The sequence below is a fragment of the Hyla sarda genome, chromosome 10 (genome assembly GCF_029499605.1).
Source record: "Hyla sarda isolate aHylSar1 chromosome 10, aHylSar1.hap1, whole genome shotgun sequence".
NCBI lineage: Eukaryota > Metazoa > Chordata > Amphibia > Anura > Hylidae > Hyla > Hyla sarda.
Genome location: NC_079198.1, coordinates 121,079,079 through 121,097,577, shown reverse-complemented (window position 1 = coordinate 121,097,577; position 18,499 = coordinate 121,079,079). Strand labels below are relative to the sequence as shown.

General features: G+C 43.6%; 1 protein-coding gene across 3 annotated transcripts in view; it reads left to right on the top strand.

The window, feature by feature from the left end:
• The window catches only part of TMEM201 (transmembrane protein 201), a 42,798-nt gene extending 25,096 nt beyond the window's left edge, over positions 1-17,702 (top strand). Inside the window, exons 7-11 of one of the 3 annotated variants that reach the window (XM_056543050.1) lie at positions 7,126-7,343; positions 9,605-9,676; positions 10,648-10,926; positions 12,756-12,937; positions 17,088-17,702. In XM_056543050.1, the coding sequence (XP_056399025.1) occupies positions 7,126-7,343; positions 9,605-9,676; positions 10,648-10,926; positions 12,756-12,937; positions 17,088-17,108 (772 nt within the window). In that variant the 3' untranslated portion in view covers positions 17,109-17,702. The remainder of the gene's footprint in view (positions 1-7,125; positions 7,344-9,604; positions 9,677-10,647; positions 10,927-12,755; positions 12,938-17,087) is intronic. The other 2 variants (XM_056543048.1, XM_056543049.1) reach the window with 2 other exon arrangements.
• The last annotated feature ends 797 nt before the right edge of the window (positions 17,703-18,499 follow it).

Here is an 18,499-nt window from a genome sequence, read left to right as displayed (position 1 = left end):
TTAGCAACAGCTGGAGGCACCCTGGTTGGGAAACACTTCTATAGGCCCATGATATACACCTATAAGGGCTGTGTGTGTGTGTCGCCATATAGGCGCCATGCTGTGTGCATTAGTCCTTTTTAATATATAATTAAAGGGGTTATCCAGGAAAAAACTTTTTTTTATATATATATATATATATATCAACTGGCTCCAGAAAGTTAAACAGATTAGCAAATTACTTCTATTAAAAACAATCTTAATCCTTTCAATAATTATCAGCTGCTGAAGTTGAGTTGTTCTGTCTGGCAACAGTGCTCTTTGCTGACATCTCTGCTTGTCTCGGGAACTGCATCAGAGAGCACTTAGACAGAAAAGAACAACTCGACTTCAGCAGCTCATAAGTACTGAAAGGATTAAGATATATATATATATATTTTTTTTAATAGAAGTAATTTGCAAATCTGTTTAACTTTCTGGAGCCAGTTGATAACCCCTTTTAAGTTCAATGTTAACGGACGACCATTGTCCTCATGGTTGTTGTATTTTTAATCTGGGTGGAAATTGGCGCATTTTGTTGAAACGTCTCAATCTTCAGCTATCGTATGTAACTAAGGTAATTGTTTCACCCTTCGGGCGCATATGTTTTGAGTGAATTGCCGCCCTCCGATGGTATTGTCGCCATCCCTTTTTAGTTGTTTGGAGACATTAGTCTCTAGCACATTTGCTCGGCAGGTTTTACACATTAAAGTGGTCTTGTTTATTGGAGCAGCAGTTGTATGCGACGACATAAGTGCCCATTCTCTATGCCAGCGCTGCGTGTGTATGTGGCCATACAGCTGCCCACCACCAGTGCTGGGTATAAAGGGCCTTGTGCTTTTTGTCGGAGAGGGTCAGCTGCTCAAGACAGGTGCGGGGCGGACACTGTAGGGCAGCTGCTATTTATCGGATTAGGGCAGGGTTTCCCAACAAGGGTGCCCCCAGCTGTTGCAAAACCACAGCTCCCAGCATGCCCGGACAGCCAAAGATGCAGTTGCCCATAGCAACCTATCAAGTAATCAGCTAATTTTATCTTTTTAAGGGGTACTCCGCTGGAAAACTTTTATTTATTTTTTTATTTATTTTTTTTTTATATATAAATCAACTGGTGCCAGAAAGTTAAACAGATTTGTCAATTACTTCTATTAAAAAAATCTTAATCCTTTCAGTACTTATGAGCTTCTGAAGTTGTTGTTCTTTTCTGTCTTAAGTGCTCTCTGATGACACCTAAAGGAGATATATATAAATAAAGAGATGCGCTCCTAGTGGAGAATCACAAGGTGGGTTGACGTGTGAGCGTGTCTTTTGCACCTTACCGTGTAGCGTTGTGCTGAGGGCACAACACCTTGATGAGCTTGTAGACTCGCTGGGGTTTGTAGTTGAAAGTACGGGCAGCAGCCTGGGTGTCCTTCACCGTGACCTCCAGGTGGTGGTGCAACAATAGTGAGAGGAGAACCAAAAAAGTAGGACAGAACTGCTGCCGGGTCACGGTAATTAACACACTTTGGGGGGAAAAAAAAATAATTGCCGGGGTAACTCCAAAGAAATACCCTCAACATGCAGCCCTGTGCTGCATGTTGAGGGTATTTCTTTGGAGTTACCCCGGCAAATTTTTTTTTTTTCCAAAGTGTCTTAATTACCGTGACCCGGCAGCAGTTTTGTGCCGGTCCACATGTGCATATTTAACCCCTTATGGACTGAGCCCTTTTTCACCTTAAGGACTCGGCCATTTTTTGCAAATCTGACCACTGTCACTTTAAACATTAATAACTCTGGAATGCTTTTAGTTATCATTCCGATTCCGAGATTGTTTTTTCGTGACATATTCTACTTTAACGTAGTGGTAAAATTTTTTGGTAACTTGCATCCTTTCTTGGTGAAAAATCCCAAAATTTGATGAAAAATTTGAAAATTTTGCATTTTTCTAACTTTGAAGCTCTCTGCTTGTAAGGAAAATGGATATTCAAAATAATTTTTTTTTTATTCACATATACAATATGTCTACTTTATATTTGCATCATAAAATTGATGAGTTTTTACTTTTGGAAGACACCAGAGGGCTTCAAAGTTCCGCAGCAATTTTCCAATTTTTTGCAAAATTTTGAAACTCTCTTTTTTTCAGGGACCAGTTCAGGTTTGAAGTGGATTTGAAGGGTCTTCATATTAGAAATACCCCATAAATGACCCCATTATAAAAACTGCACCCCCGAAAGTATTCAAAATGACATTCAGTAAGCGTTTTAACCCTTTACGGGTTTCACAGGAATAGCAGCAAAGTGAAGGAGAAAATTCACAATCTTCATTTTTTACACTCGCATGTTCTTGTAGACCCAATTTTTGAATTTTTGCAAGGGGTTAAAAGGAGAAAATTTTTACTTGTATTTGAAACCCAATTTCTCTCGAGTAAGCACATACCTCATATGTCTATGTAAAGTGTTCGGCGGGCGCAGTAGAGGGCTCAGAAGGGAAGGAGCGTCAAATGGTTTTTGGGGGGCATGTCACCTTTAGGAAGCCCCTATGGTGCCAGAACAGCAAAAAAAACCACATGGCATACCATTTTGGAAACTAGACCCCTCGGGGAACGTAACAAGGGGTAATGTGAACCTTAATACCCCACAGGTGATTCACGACTTTTGCATATGTAAAAAAAAAAATATATTTTTTTACTTAAAATGCTTGGTTTCCCTAAAGTTTAACATTTTTAAAAAGGGTAATAGCAGAAAATACACCCCAAAATTTGAAGCCCAATTTCTCCCGATTCAGAAAACACCCCATATGGGGGTGAAAAGTGCTCTGCTGGCGCACTACAGGTCTCAGAAGAGAAGGAGTCACATTTGGCTTTTTTGAAGGAAATTTTGCTCTGGGGGCATGCTGCATTTAGGAAGCCCCTATGGTGCCAGGACAGCAAAAAAAAAACACATGGCATACCATTTTGGAAACTAGACCCCTCGGGGAACGTAACAAGGGGTAAAGTGAACCTTAATACCCTACAGGTGTTTCACGACTTTTGCATATGTAAAAAAAAAATAAAAAAATTTACCTAAAATGCTTGGTTTCCCAAAAAATTTACATTTATACAAAGGGTTAAAGCAGAAAATACCCCCCAAAATTTGAAGCCCAATTTCTCCCGATTCAGAAAACACCCCATATGGGGGTGAAAAGTGCTCTGTTGGCGCACTACAGGTCTCAGAAGAGAAGGAGTCTCATTTGGCTTTTTGAAAGCAAATTTTGCTCTGGGGGCATGCCGCATTTAGGAAGCCCCTATGGTGCCAGGACCGCAAAAAATACCCACATGGCATACCATTTTGGAAACTAGAGCCCTCTGGGAATGTAACAAGAGGTTAAGTGAACCTTAATACCCCACAGGCGTTTCACGACTATTGCATATGTAAAAAAAATTAAAAAAAATTTACCTAAAATGCTTTTCCCAAAAACTTTACATTTTTAAAAAGGGTAAAAGCAGAAAATACCCCCCAAAATTTGAAGCCCAATTTCTCCTGAGTACGGCGATACCCCATATGTGACCCTTAACTGTTGCCTTGAAATACGACAGGGCTCCAAAATGAGAGCGCCATACGCATTTGAGGCCTAAATTAGGGATTGCATAGGGGTGGACATAGGGGTATTCTACGCCAGTGATTCCCAAACAGGGTGCCTCCAGCTGTTGCAAAACTCCCAGCATGCCTGGACAGTCAACGGCTGTCCGACAATACTGGGAGTTGTTGTTTTGCAACAGCTGGAGGCTCCGTTTTGGAAACCATGGCGTACCAGATGTTTTTCATTTTTATTGGGGAGGGGAGGGGAGGGGGGCTGTGTAGGGGTATGTGTATATGTAGTGTTTTTTACTTTTTATTTTATGTTTTGTGTTAGTGTAGTGTAGTGTTTTTAGGGTACAGTCGCACGGGCGGGGTTCACAGTAGTTTCTCGCTGGCAGTTTGAGCTGTTGCAGAAAATTTGCTGCAGCTCAAACTTGCAGCCCGATACCTACTGTAATCCTCCGCCCATGTGAGTGTACCCTGTACGTTCACATTGGGGGGGACATCCAGCTGTTGCAAAACTACAACTCCCAGCATGCGCTGACAGACTGTACATGCTGAGAGTTTTAGTTTTGCAACAGCTGTAGGCACACTGGTTATGTGTCACGGAGTTTGTGACCTTACTCAGTCTTTCAAAACCAGTGTGCCTCCAGCTGTTGCAAAACTACAACTCCCAGCATGTACGGTGCATGGTGTAAGGTGACTGCTGGGAGTTGTAGTTTGCAACAGCTGGAGGCACACTGGTCGTGAAACACTGAGTTAGGTAAAAAAAAAAACCTCTAAGTTTCACAACCAGTGTGCCTTCAGCTGTTGCAAAACTACAACTCTCAGCAGTCACCGACAGCCAACGGGCATGCTGGGAGTTGTAGTTATGCAACCAGCAGATGCACCACTACAACTCCCAGCATGCACTTTAGCTGTTTGTGCAAGCTGGGAGTTGTAGTTATACAACAGCTGAAGGTACACTTTTCCATAGAAAGAATGTGCCTCCAGCTGTTGCAAAACCATAAGTCCCAGCATGCCCATAAGGGAATGCTGGGAGTTGTGGTGGTCTGCCTCCTGCTGTTGCATAACTACAGCTCCCAGCATGCCCTTTTTGCATGCTGGGAGCTGTTGCTAAGCAACAGCAGGAGGCTGTAACTCACCTCCTGCTGCTGCTCCATCGCAGGAAAGTCCCTCGCCGCCGCCGCTGCTCCTGGGGCCCCGATCCCAACATGGACGCCGGGGATCGGGGTCCCCAGCACCGGGGGTCGTCTTCCCGCACCCGCTCACGCCCTCCGGAAGAGGGGCGGAGCGGGTGCGGGAGTGACGCCCGCAGCAGGCGCCCTGATTGGTCGGCCGGTAATCCGGCCGACGAATCAGGGCGATCGTGAGGTGGCATCAGTGCCACCTCACCCCTGCAGGCTCTGGCTGTTCGGGGCCGTCAGAGACGGCCCCGAACAGCTAGTAATTCCGGGTCATCGGGTCACTGGAGACCCGATTGACCCGGAATCGCCGCAGATCCCTGGGCGATATGCGGGGATGCCTGCTGAACGATTTCAGCAGGCATCCGGCTCCGGTCCCCAACCGGCTAGCGGTGGGGGCCGGAATTCCCACGGGCGTATGGATACGCCCTGCGTCCTTAAGGACTCGAGATGCAGGGCGTATCCATACGCCCTGCGTCCTTAAGAGGTTAAACGAGCAGGAATATGCTCTTGTAACAACCACTGCCTGATGAAGAACCCGGTCCGGGTTCGAAACCAATGTGTTGCACCCTTCTTCTGTACCAATAAAGGCCAGATGTTTTAATGAACTACTATCGGCTGGAATTCATGTTTGGGGAATAGGCGCCAAGGAAGTCCTACTTTTTTGGTTCTCCTCTCTGATGACACGTGTCTCGGGAACTGTCCAGAGTAGAAGCAAATCCCCATAGCAAACCTCTTCTACTCTGTGCAGTTCCCGAGACAGACAGAGATGTCAGCAGAGAGCACTGTTGCCAGACAGAAAAGAACAACTCAACTTCAGCAGCTGATAATTATTGGAAGGATTAAGATTTTTTTTAATAGAAGTAATTTACAAATCTGGAGCCAGTTGATATTAAAAGAAAAGTTTTTTTTTTTCCTGGAATACCCCTTTTAATCCTTCCAATACTTGTTAGCTGCTGAATACTGCAGAGGAAATTATTTTCATTTTGGAACACAGAGCTCTCCGCTGACATCACACGCACAGTGCTCTCTGCTGACATCTCTGTTCATTTTAGGAACTGTCCAGAGCAGCATATATGTTTGCTATGTGGATTTTCTCCTACTATGGACAGTTCTTAAAATGGCCAGAGATGTTTGCAGAGAGCACTGTGATCCAAAAAGAAAATAATTTCCTCTGTAGTATTCAGCAGCTAATAAGTACTGGAAGGATTAAGACTTTTTTACTAGAAGTAATTTGCAAATCTGTTTAACTTTCTGGCACCAGTTGATTTAAAACAAATAAAATAATAATTTCACCGGAGTACCCCTTTAAGAGGCCTTTTTAAACATGAAAGAAGAAATCTGATTGCTTTGGGCAACTGCACCACTCTTTCTTTACACAGGTTTATGAAATGTCGCCCCATGGACATGTGTCATCACCATTGACCGCAATGCAGAATTCCGCTGAAGGAATGTTCATTCCTTCGGCGGGGTCCTGATTTCCCGCGGCGGACAATTTCCGGTCCAGCAGAATGCCTGTATGAACGTTACCCATCCTGACCTGATACTTCTCACAGCTGAGGTTTTGCAGCACCTCCACCCAGGCTCAACAATCTTTTTACTTATATTAAAATTAACTTTTTTAATTTAAAAGAATTTAACACGGACTTAACGCAGAATTTCGTACGGATTTTCTGCGTGGAATATAGAAGGAAACTTTATTTTTTTTATTTATTTTTTTTATTTATTTTTTTTTATTTTTTTTTTTTGCCGGACTACAACCACCATTTGGCATTTCCCTTTTTTATTTAAATTTTTTTTTTCGTACGAAATTTCCATGCGTAAACTATTTCAAGCGGAAACCTTTTTACCAATGTTCTTTCTTCTAGCGAAACGGAATTCCGCGAGCGGAATTTACGCAGTGTGAACGGTGCAGAGTAAAATACATTGAAGTCAATGGCAAAGCGGAAGTTAATTATTTCTAAGCGGAGAATTAAAGAGCAATTACTCCAGTAAAATACCTCTTGAATTAATCACCCTAAACCCGATTGCTACATTTTTATTTATTATTATTATAGTTTATGGGAACAAGATAATTTCCATTCACGGTCAAGCAAAAAAAAATAAAAAACTTGGAGGAAGTTAAAATGTATTTATTTTAGGAACTGTCTACGCTACTTATATTAACCCTCATCCCTCCATTAAAAGATTTTTTTAAATCCCTTTTTGGGGTGTATTCACACGTACGGTATCCTGCGCATATTTATTAGAGATCAGTGTAAAGGAAATGACTGAACACGGCATAAAGTGTGCTCAGGATACTGTACGTGTGAATAGACCCTTAAAGGAAACCTGCAGCGCTCTTGCTGTCCCCTTTTTGTTGAGCGTCCTCCTTCCTTCCTTTTTAGATATCTCTCCGGGGACTCTGTATCTTCGTACGGACACATGAACAGCAGTATAGTTCTTCCAGACCAGCCCACTCCATTGCTATCCACCCCGCCGGGTCTCCTGCACCTGCTGAGCCATCCGGCCTATCGCGCTGAACGCAAGGCTTCACCCTCTTCTCTGCCCGGACGTCTGAACAGAGCCCTGTCTCTTGGCACCATCCCTTCCCTGGCACGGGCAGGTAAGTGATTACTATAGATCAATTGGTGCGGGAGTGGCTATTCATTATATAGATGAATGGTCGAACTGCGAACCTTCTGCTGTTGCAAAACTACAACTTCCAGCATGCCCGGACAGCCAACGGCTGTCCGGGCATGCTGGGAGTTGTAGTTTTGCAACAGCTGGAGGTCCACCGTTCGGAAACCACTGATATGGGCAGTATACAATGAATCTCTATAGATGAGCCTAAAGCGCGCTTGCCTTATAAGGGTGCGTTCACACTACGCAATTCCCGCGGTGAACTTTTACATCATTGTGAATGGGTTTCCACGTTACCCGTTCACACTGAGCTATTTCAGCGGCAGAAAATTCCACCGCTGAAATTGTTCCGCACAGAGAATGAACATGTTCATTCTTTGTGCGGAATTCCGCGAGCACTGCATAGCAGTCAATGGAGACGGCGCAATGCCGCGGGGTCCTGCTGCCAGGATGAATCTCGGCTCGTTGAATTCCGCGAGCGTAGATTCAGCGGTCGTTCAGCAGTGTGATCGCACCCTAATACTAAAGACATAGGCAGCCATACATACAGGACACAGACATCGCGTTGTCTCTCCGTAGATGTCTCTACTACAGGACTTCAGTTGAATTCCCGCTTGTCCGCTCATTCTACCAAACATTCCCATTCTCCCCCTCCCCCAAATGTTGTCTATTGGGAAAAATTTTGAGGCCCCCTTTCATGAGTTAGCCTTCTGTGTACAACCTTTTTTTTTTCTTCCCAATTTTGACCCCTTCACCCATTGATTCACTGGGTGACGTAGTGCATGCTGTGTGCAAATGATGTCCAAATGGGAAGGTTGATGGACTTCAAGTCTGAGGTGTACCACGTGAGCCACCATGGCCAGTCCCAAATATATACAATATAATCTAGTGCACACTTTTTGGGTGCTGTAAAATTATACTACAGATATATACAGTATATAATACATCAAAAGGAAAAGTCTAGCATGCAATCCAAATGCCTTTGCTTTATTTGAACATGTTCATACAGGATACAAACAGGAGATAAGAACTGTTCTGACGCGTTTCGCGCTGTCAGCCTTTAGTCATAGAATTCTATGACGAAGTGCTGACAGCCCAAAACGTGTCAGAAGAGTTTTATCTCCTGTTTGCTTAATTTGAATGTGTTCATGCAGGAGATAAGAATTCTTTTGACGCGTTTCGCGCTGTCAGCCCTTATTCATAGAATTCTATGACTAAGCGCTGACAGCACGAAACGCGTCAGAGTTCTTATCTCCTGTTTGTATCCTGTATGAACACATTCAAATAAAGCAAAGACATTTGGATTGCATGCTGCAGTGCTGGACTTTTCCTTTTGCTATATCCCATGGTTGACCGGCGACAATACCAGTAGATTCCGTGCACAAGCGTGCAGCTACATGTCCGGGCATGCTGGGAGATGTAGTTTTGCAACAGCTTGAGGGGGATACAGGTTTAATCGCAGCAGCCTTGATATTGGAGCATACAGGAGACTTCTCGAGTAGCGGGGGGGGTGGGGGTTAACTCCAGTTCTCCTTTAGCATCTACTAAGTAATCGGCTCAGCTCCGGTATGGGCATCTTGGGGGCCCTTCTGGGGCTTGTTATGAGGCTAGATTGGATGGAATGCCTGGTATGTGCCGGGGACACTTAAGAAGCAGGAAGGATTGTTAACCATGTAGTGGCCGCGCCATGACCCACTGCACAATGTTATGTCTGTAGACATAACCCTGCGATCTGTTCCATTCCAGCGATCTTTATAGTTGTGTCATATTGGGAGTTTAAAGTGTCTGCAGCTATTAGTGGCATCACCCCAGTATAGATGGGCATGCTCCATAAATAGCAGTTACTGGGTATTTCAGGCCCCCCCCCCCGGTGCTGCCATCCTTACTACAGCCTACAGTGTGTACAAGCCGATCGTATTGCACTTAAAATGTTCGTAATAACGTTGTACAAGAGCAGGGTTTTCCAAACAGTGTGTCTCCAGCTGGTGCAAAACTACAACTCCCAGCACCCCAGCCGCTGGCTGTCCGGGCATTCTGGGAGTTGTAAGTTTGCAACAGCTGGAGACACACTGTGCTAGAGAATTGCTTAAATGCAGTCCCCTAGCTTTAAGTGTGAAAAAATGTAAAGCACAGATGGATTGCTGGAATGTTTGGACTTCCAGATGCAGCAGTAGAGCAACTCGATTAGTCGCCTCCCACTATTTTTATAGTAATTTCATTGATATGTATCTTGTGTTTGTGTAGATTCTGGATACCTCTTCAGTGGTAGCCGCCCGGCTTCTCGGTCTTCGGTGCTTAAGGAGTCTCCAGGATCAGGTAAGAATGGATGGGATGAAATGGGGGGGGGGGCATTGAGATTAAAGGGGTACTCTGGAGGTAAAAAAAAATAAAATAGAATAAAAAAAAGTTTGTTAAAGGGGTACTTCGGAAAACACTTTTTTATTTTTTAAATCAACTGGTGCCAGAACGTTAAACAGATTTGCAAATTACTTCTATTAAAAAATGTTAACAGTTCTGGTACTTATTAGCTGCTGTATGCTTCACAGGAAGTTCTTTTCTTTTTGAATTTCCTTTATGTCTGACCAGTGCTCTCTGCTGACGCCTCTGTCCCTCTCAGGAACTGTACAGAGCAAGAGCAAATCCCTATAGCAATCCTCTCCTGCTCTAAACAGTTCCTGAGACAGACAGGTGTCAGCAGAGAGCACTGTGGTCAGACAGAAAGGAAACTAAAAAGAAAAGAACTTCCTGTGAAGCATACAGCAGCTAAGTACTGGAATTGTTAAGATTTTTTAATATGTTATTTACAAATCTGTTTTAACGTTCTGGCACCAGTTGATTAAAATAAAAAACATTTTTTTACCGGAGTACCCCTTTAAATACTTAAATATAAAAATCTTAATCCTTTCAGTACTTACCATCTGCTGTATGCTCCAGAGGAAGTTGTGTAGTTCTTTTCAGTCTGACCTTATTGCTCTCTCCTGACACCTAGGTTCAAAGCAGGAGCAAATCCCCATAGCAAACCTCTCCTGCTCTGGACAGTTCCTGACACGGACAGAGGTGTCAGCAGAGAGCACTGTGGTCAGACTGGAAAGAACTACACAACTTCCTCTGGAGCATACAGCAGCTGATAGGTACTGGAAGGATAAAGATTTTTAAATAGATGTGTTTACAAACCTGTATAATTTTCTAGTACCAGTTGATGCCATATTGGTGGTCAGTCACCCAGCTTTCCCAGAAACAAATAACCTTGTCATTATTAATAGAAACAATCTTTCTGTCCTTTTTAGATTACTTTTCCCTGCTGTCTGGAAGCTGCGCAGCTTCGCCTCTGCCATCTCCCACCCCCTCCGTGGCCGGCTCTGCCACCTCCAGCTGCGGCTCCTTGCTCCACAGGCGTCCATTGATCAGTCCCGCTCGCCTTAACCTGCGAGGACAAAAACTGGGCCTCTCGCTGAACAGGACTCCGACCCGCCCCTGCTATGACGAGGTGTATCACCCCGACAGCAGCCTCTACTCCCACGAGATCACTCCCAAGTTTGCGCAAAGTGCGTTTCTGATTATTTGGGGCAAGTATATGAATAATTTAACCTCCTTGTATATATGTCGTACTAGCTGGAAGGCTTGTAATGATCTATCGTATCCTATTGGATAGCCGGAAATGGTAGGTGCCTATTAGAGTTGAGCAAACTTACAGTAAATTGGCTCGTAGCGAAACTCTCAGCTCGGCTGTTGATTAATTTAGTCTGCGTAAATTAGTTCAGCTTTCCAAGGGCTCTGGTTGCCTGGAAAAGTCCGGGATGGAAAGTCCTTGGACTGTATCCACCTTTTCCAGGCAACTGGAGCCCTTGGAAAGCTGAACTAATTTACACAGACTAAAGTAATAAACGGTCAATCTGCGAGGTTCGCTACCAGCCAATTTACTTTAAAGGGGTACTCCCGTGGAAAACATTTATTTTTTTTTTTAAATCAGCTCGTGCCAGAAAGTTAAACAGATTTGTAAATGACTTCTATTAAAAAATCTTAATCCTTCCAATACATTTTATGGGCTGTATACTACAGAGGAAATGCTTTTCTTTTTTGGATTTCTCTGACATCACGACCACAGTGCTCTCTGCTGACCTCTGCTGTCCGTTTTAGGAACTGTTCAGAGCAGCATATGTTTGCTATGAGGATTTTTCTCCTGCTCTGGACAGTTCCTAAAATGGACAGCAGAGGTCAGCAGAGAGCACTGTGGTCATGACATCAGAGAAATCCAAAAAAGAAAAAGCATTTCTTCTGTAGTATACAGCCGCTAATAAGTACTGGAAGGATTAAGATTTTTTAATAGAAGTGATTTACAAATCTGTTTAACTTTCTGGCACCAGTTGATTTAAAAAATAAAATAAAAAAATTTCCCCGGGAGTACCCCTTTTAAGTTCGCTCAACTCTAGTGCCTATAATGGCATGCAATGGGAATACTGGTAATACACCATTACAAAATGTAAAGGGGGGGGGGGGTTATATCACGATTACAATGTACAGTATATCCATAGGCAGGGGAGATAATTAGAGATGAGCGAACTTACAGTTAATTCGATTCGTCACGAACTTCTCGGCTCGGCAGTTGATGACTTTTCCTGCGTAAATTAGTTCAGCCTTCAGGTGCTCCGGTGGGCTGAAAAAGGTGGATACAGTCCTAGGAAAGAGTCTCCTAGGACTGTATCCACCTTTTCCAGCCCACCGGAGCACCTGAAAGCTGAACTAATTTACGCAGGAAAAGTCATCAACTGCCGAGCCGAGAAGTTCGTGACGAATCGAATTTACTGTAAGTTCGCTCATCTCTAGAGATAAGTACCTGATAGGTTGGGGTCCTCCATAGATCACAAGAATCGGGGTTCTCCCGTCACCACCACGTGAATGAAGTGTTGTGGAGGTCGGGCGTGCGCTCTGCTGCTCTGCTTTCTCTATAAAATGACTGTGATAGCAGAGTTCAGTACACTTTGGCAGTCCTGTAGTCATCGGCCACCACTAATCATGTGATCAGGAGTCCTATATGCCCCGTTTTTGTATGGAGGACCTCCACCTATCAGAAACTTAGACCCTGCAGACTTGACAAGATGGATGAGGAGTCGTAATCTGGGCCATATAGTTTCCCCCCCACAGTTATCTTGATACTGGCGCAGCACTTCCCATATACCAGCGGTTTCCATATTTTTTTTGCATATGTTGCAAAACTACAACCCCCAGCATGCCCGGACAGCCGTTGGCTGTCCGGGCATGCTGGGGGTTGTAGTTTTGCAACTGCTGTTTGGAAACCTCTGCCATATATTATTATTATGCAACAATCTCACCATCATCCCGTCTGCCGACTAACGCTTCCTGCGGTTCTTCATTACTTCGTTTCGCCTTTTTGCAGACACGATGAAGCTTATGGCGGAGGCCGGCAGCGTTTCCAGCAATCACACGCCTGAGAAGAACTCCTCTCATTCCTCCTCCTGTCAGGTGGACTCTACCACAGCGTTCCTGGAGTCTCCGTCCAAGTGGAAAAGTGAGTGGCTTCTCCCATCCGCCGCTCAGTTATCAATGGAGCGAGCTAATGCAAGTATACGCTGCCGTCCCACCCAGGGGTCCCTGGACGTGTTATATACCTCTTTATGTATACAGGGGTGGGGGGGGGGGGATTCAAAAAGGATGGTGCAAATGGTAAATGCCTGTAGGTAAAGAGTACCTCTCAAGATCTTGTTAAATTTTATAATCCTCCCAGTTCCCCGCCCCCATCATGATAAACCTCCCCCTGCCTTTATTTTTATTATTTTTTAGTTTTGTACCTTGATATTGCTCTGTATTTTCTGCTCAGTCAGATTCACAGACAGGGAACGGGCGTTCCCCAGCAGGCGTGACATCATCTGAAGCCATACAGGGGAGAACTTCCTCCCTTACTCTGCTACACACAGCCCAGAGCAGTTCAGTGTGTGAGATGAGCTATGATTAGCTAAGGCTGCACACACACACACACACACCCCTCAGCACTCCAGGCTGCATTTCCTGATTTTGGACTTCTGCCAGGACAACAGGAGTCTAAAGTCTGTGAATGTGCTCTGGACAAGTAGGGAGACACCTAGTGGCAGCTTTTTTTTTTTTTTAAACAAAACATAGAAAACGTAATAAAAAAAAATACATTAAAAAGATCTCTTTATTTACCATAAGGAGTGCAATAGCAAAAATTAGTTTTAATGACCGTGCCCATTTAATGAGGCTGAAAACTGGTTTAGTTGCCCATGGGAACCGATCACCGCTTCAAAGGGGTATTCCAGTAAAAAAAAAAAAAAAACTTTATTTATTTGTTTTTTTTTCAATATCAACTGGCTCCAGAAAGTTAAACAGATTTGTAAATTATCTGTAGAAATATATATATTAGGGCTCAGGGTTTGAGACAACTGGACAGGTTGTGTTTAAAGTAATATTTCAATTTATTGATTGTATATAATGTGACAATTGAATATTAGATAAAATGTAAATAGCAGCAACTGCGTCTCACAGGGCCCTTGTGTAGGCGCAGCACCAACTATTAAGAACTATAGTATATGTATAGTACAGTATATAAAATATAAAAATATACTTGTAAAAAATTATAAAAGATATAAAATAAGAATATAGAGACCACCATAAACATATATATAGAGAGGGATCTGGATGGGAGAGTCTTAGACCATCCTCTATGGTAAATAATCTCCTCTCATAAAAAAGTCCTGCTCATATAGACCGATTCTGGTATTGTGGTCTATATGAGCAGGACTTTTTTATGAGAGGAGATTATTTACCATAGAGGATGGTCTAAGACTCTCCCATCCAGATCCCTCTCTATATATATTTTTATGGTGGTCTCTATATTCTTATTTTATATCTTTTATAATTTTTTACAAGTATATTTTTATATACTGTACTATACATATGCTATAGTTCTTAATAGTTGGTGCTGCGCCTACACAAGGGCCCTGTGAGACGCAGTTGCTGCTATTTACATTTTATCTAATATTCAATTGTCACATTATATACAATCAATAAATTGAAATATTACTTTAAACACAACCTGTCCAGTTGTCTCAAACCCTGAGCCCCAATATATATATTTCTACAGACAAACTACAATCTGACACCTTGGGTATAAGTGTCTAATTAGGTAGCCCGGGTTTAATTGGTGGGTAGTTAGACAAGAGCCTCTCCAACTCTTCTATATTATAGATTTGTAAATTACTTCTATTTAAAAAAAAAAAAAAAAAATCTTAATCCTACCAGTACTTATCAGCTGCTGAAGTTGAGTTGTTGTTTTTGGTCTGATCACAATGCTCTCTGCTGACACCTCTGTCTGTCTGTCTGTCTGTCTAAGGAACTGTCCAGAGCAGGAGAGGTTTGCTATGGGGATTTGCTCCTACTCAAGACAGTTCCTCAGACAGACAGAGGTGTCAGCAGAGAGCATTGTGGTAAAGCAGAAAAGAAGAACTCAAGAGAATTTAAGATTTTTTAATAGAAGTAATTTACAAATCTTTTTAACTTTCTGGAGCTAGTCGATATGAAAATAGAAAAATGTTTTTTACTGGAATACCCCTTTAATTTTTTAGAGTTGAATCTGTACTGAGCTTACATAGCGTGACCGAAGATAGTGCCATCAAAGCAGAAAATATGTTTTTGCGTATTGGAATGTGCAAGAACGGGATCTGTTGTGATGCCCAAAAACTTTGGAAGAGACAGTGAACAGGTTTCGAGTCATAGTCCTAGAAAGTCCCTAGGCTGCTAATTAAAATGCTATATATTGGCACCCCCGACATTTCGCCGGCCGTGAGCGGCTTTATCAATGGTCGAGGTGCTAATAATAATCTATTAGCACCTAGACCCTTGAGAAAGCCGCTCACGGCCGGCGAAATGTCGGGGGGTGCCAACATATGGCGTTTTAATTAGCAGCCTAGGGACCAGAGAATAAACAATATTAGTGTAGGGATTGGAGGCAGGAATTTAACTCCTGAGTGGAGGAAAACAGAATATCCATATTGGGAGACTACCCAATCATACTATAGAGACAAAGAGGAACATATATTCCAGGAAATCTGCTCCATGACTGTTTTTTAAAAGCACACCATTTATTTTTCTCACCATTGTTAATACTTTTAATAAAGAAATAATAAAGATATAAGTTTTAACATTCTAAATAAACCTTGGATAGACGGTTCAAATTTATTAGCATGAAAAGAAGCACTATAGGGGAGATTTATCAAAGCCTGTCCAGAGGAAAAGTTGCTGAGTTGCCGATAGTAACCAATCAGATCGTTTCTTTTTTTTAACAAGGCCTCTGCAAAATGAAAGAAGCGATCTGATTGGTTGCTATGGGCAATTCAGTAACTTTTCCTCTGGACCGGTTTTGATAAATCTCCCCCTCTGTTCTCATTATTCCGAGGCTGTAATTTTGCACCATCCTGTTTGATCCACCCTGTAAAACTCCTGCATGTTTCACTACAAAGGGCAGGGCGTGGGGCGTCCCATTAACTTCCCCTTCTCACAGTTCCACATATACGAGCATGCTTGGTCTGGCCTTATAATGCATGTTGAGTTGTTTTAGATCATTTGTTGCAAAACTACAACTCCCATCGTGCCCTGGCAGTTTTGCAACAGCTGGAGAGCTGCAAGTGGGCAAGAACAATATTGGTACACAAAAGCCTTTTGCAGCCATGATAGTAGTTTGTATACCATCATGTGTGGCCAAACCTCTGGCTATCCAGCTATTGCAAAAATACATCTATGATGGGAGTTGTAGTTCTGCCACATGCTGCCGGGGGGACGGGACACTATTCTAATACATAAGTTTTTGTAAATTATAAAATATTCCCTTTTAGACCCATACTATAGGGAAGCAGCACATGTGACTCCACTGCTTTGTAAATGGTGCATGTGAAGGTTTTCTGTTTTTAGGCTGCGTTCACATTGTGGCTAATCCCCATCGCATGCAGTTTTTGCCATGGATGACTGAAAACGCTGTATGGGTGCGTTCCCACAGGGCGTATGCGCAGCGTGAAATACGCTGCGTATATGCCAAGTGGGAACGCACCCTTAAAATGGAGCATTTTTCAGCAATTTGCATAACCGTGGTATAAAAAAAAAAAAAATTCTATTTTTACCATTATTTGTCATTCGCACCCAAAACACAAGTGGTTATTAACTGCGGTACCAATTAGCCGCAACGTGTTAGGTTGGTAAAAGAGAAAAACATTCTAATATCATAAAAAAATAATAATAATTTGATATATATAATATATAATTAATAATTTTTCTGATATAAATTAATTTTAACATCTTCACTTGAGATCTGTGAAAGAGAACATTCATGTTTTACATTTACAGGCTGCAAGACTTGAATCTGGCTCAGGGTTCCCCAACTAGGGCGTCTCCAGCTGTTGCAAAACTACAACTCCCATCATGCCCAGACAGCCAAAGGCTGTCTGGGCATGCTGGAAGTTGTAGTTTTGCAACAGCTGGAGACGCCCTAGTTGGGGAACGTTGATCTAGTTAATGCTGCTCTCAGCTGAGACATGGATACAATTGTATCTATTCTAGACAATGCTCTGTGAGCTCAAACACATTAACTACACAGAGCAGTTTGTTAGTCATTAGTTTATTACCCTAAAACCTGACAATCCCTTTAACATCTGCAAGATGTCCTCCCCAAATTCAGTCCCTATGTCTTCTCCTTTACCCCCAGGTTGTGGTGGGATGTCGCTGACCGGCGTCTTCTTGGCTCTGAGCTTCACCATGAACGTGGTGATGATCGTCTTCTTCTACCAAAAACTCCTGTGACCTCACCTGCCGTCCCGGTTTCACCTGGTGCTCCCGACACTGCCTGATCATCTGGGCCTTTCTTTGTTTTCCTGGTGTCGCCCATCACTGGTGCTCTGTGACTCCTGGCCGCAGGGTCATGACTACTCCAAGACAACCATTTGTTCTATCTCACTAGACTCGGGGCGTCCAGCCCTCTCCACCCTATGTGCATCCCCCCCCCCCCCCTGCAAGCTGCCATTGACCGAGGTGGCGGGTGTTCTGGTCTCTTCTGGGTGGAGCAGATGGATTTTATTCACCGCGGTTCGGTGATCTGTAAATAACTGTATTTTGTGTTTTTACGTCTTATGTCGTTGTCCAAATACAAGAAAAGATATGTTTAAAAAAATTCGATTTGTGCATTCTTTAGTCCTAGAGACAGTTTTTGGTGGGTTTAACTAGCAGCTATGATGGCTCCTATACACTGCACACCATACACAGAAAGATACTGTTCCCCTATACAGTGGTCCCTCAACATATGATGGTAATCCGTTCCAAATGGACCATCGTATGTTGAAACCATTGCATGTTGAGGGATCCGTGCAATGTAAAGTATAGGACAGTGGTCTACAACCTGCGGACCTCCAGATGTTGCAAAACTACAACACCCAGCATGCCCGGACAGCCGTTGGCTGTCCGGGCATGCTGGGTGTTGTAGTCTTGCAACATCTGGAGGTCCGCAGGTTGTAGACCACTGTTAGACGAAGTTGTACTCACCTGTCCCCGCCGCCGCTGGTCATCGCTGTCGCTGCGTCCCCGGGGTGTCCCCGACGCTCCGGCAAGGCCTCTCCTTCCCTGGGATCCTTGCTCGCCGTCGCCGCCATCATGTCGCTACGCACGCCGCTCCTATTGGATGACGGGACGGCATGCGCAGCGACGTATTGGAGAGCGTGGACGATGCAGGAGATCCCGAAGAGGACGCACCGGATCCTAGAGGACAGGTGAGTGACCATCACCGGAGCTCACGGAGCACCGTAAACGGCTATCCGGCAGCGGCTGGAGCGGTCAGCGCTGCCGGATAGCCGTTTATCAGATGGCCCCGAAATTAAAAAGCATCGTATGTTGATGCTGCCTTCAACATGCGATGGCCTCTGAGAGGCCATCGCATGTTGAAATTATTGTATGTCAGGGCCATCGTAGGTCGAGGGGTCACTGTATTTCTATATAGCACACCCTCAGAAGCAGCAGCAGCATAGATGACATTATAGAGCAGTCTGAAGTTGAGACTCCATAACAGGTGCAATCTTATATTTACTATAAGCTCCTGAATTCTGTCTGCCTCTGACTCTCTCCACCTGA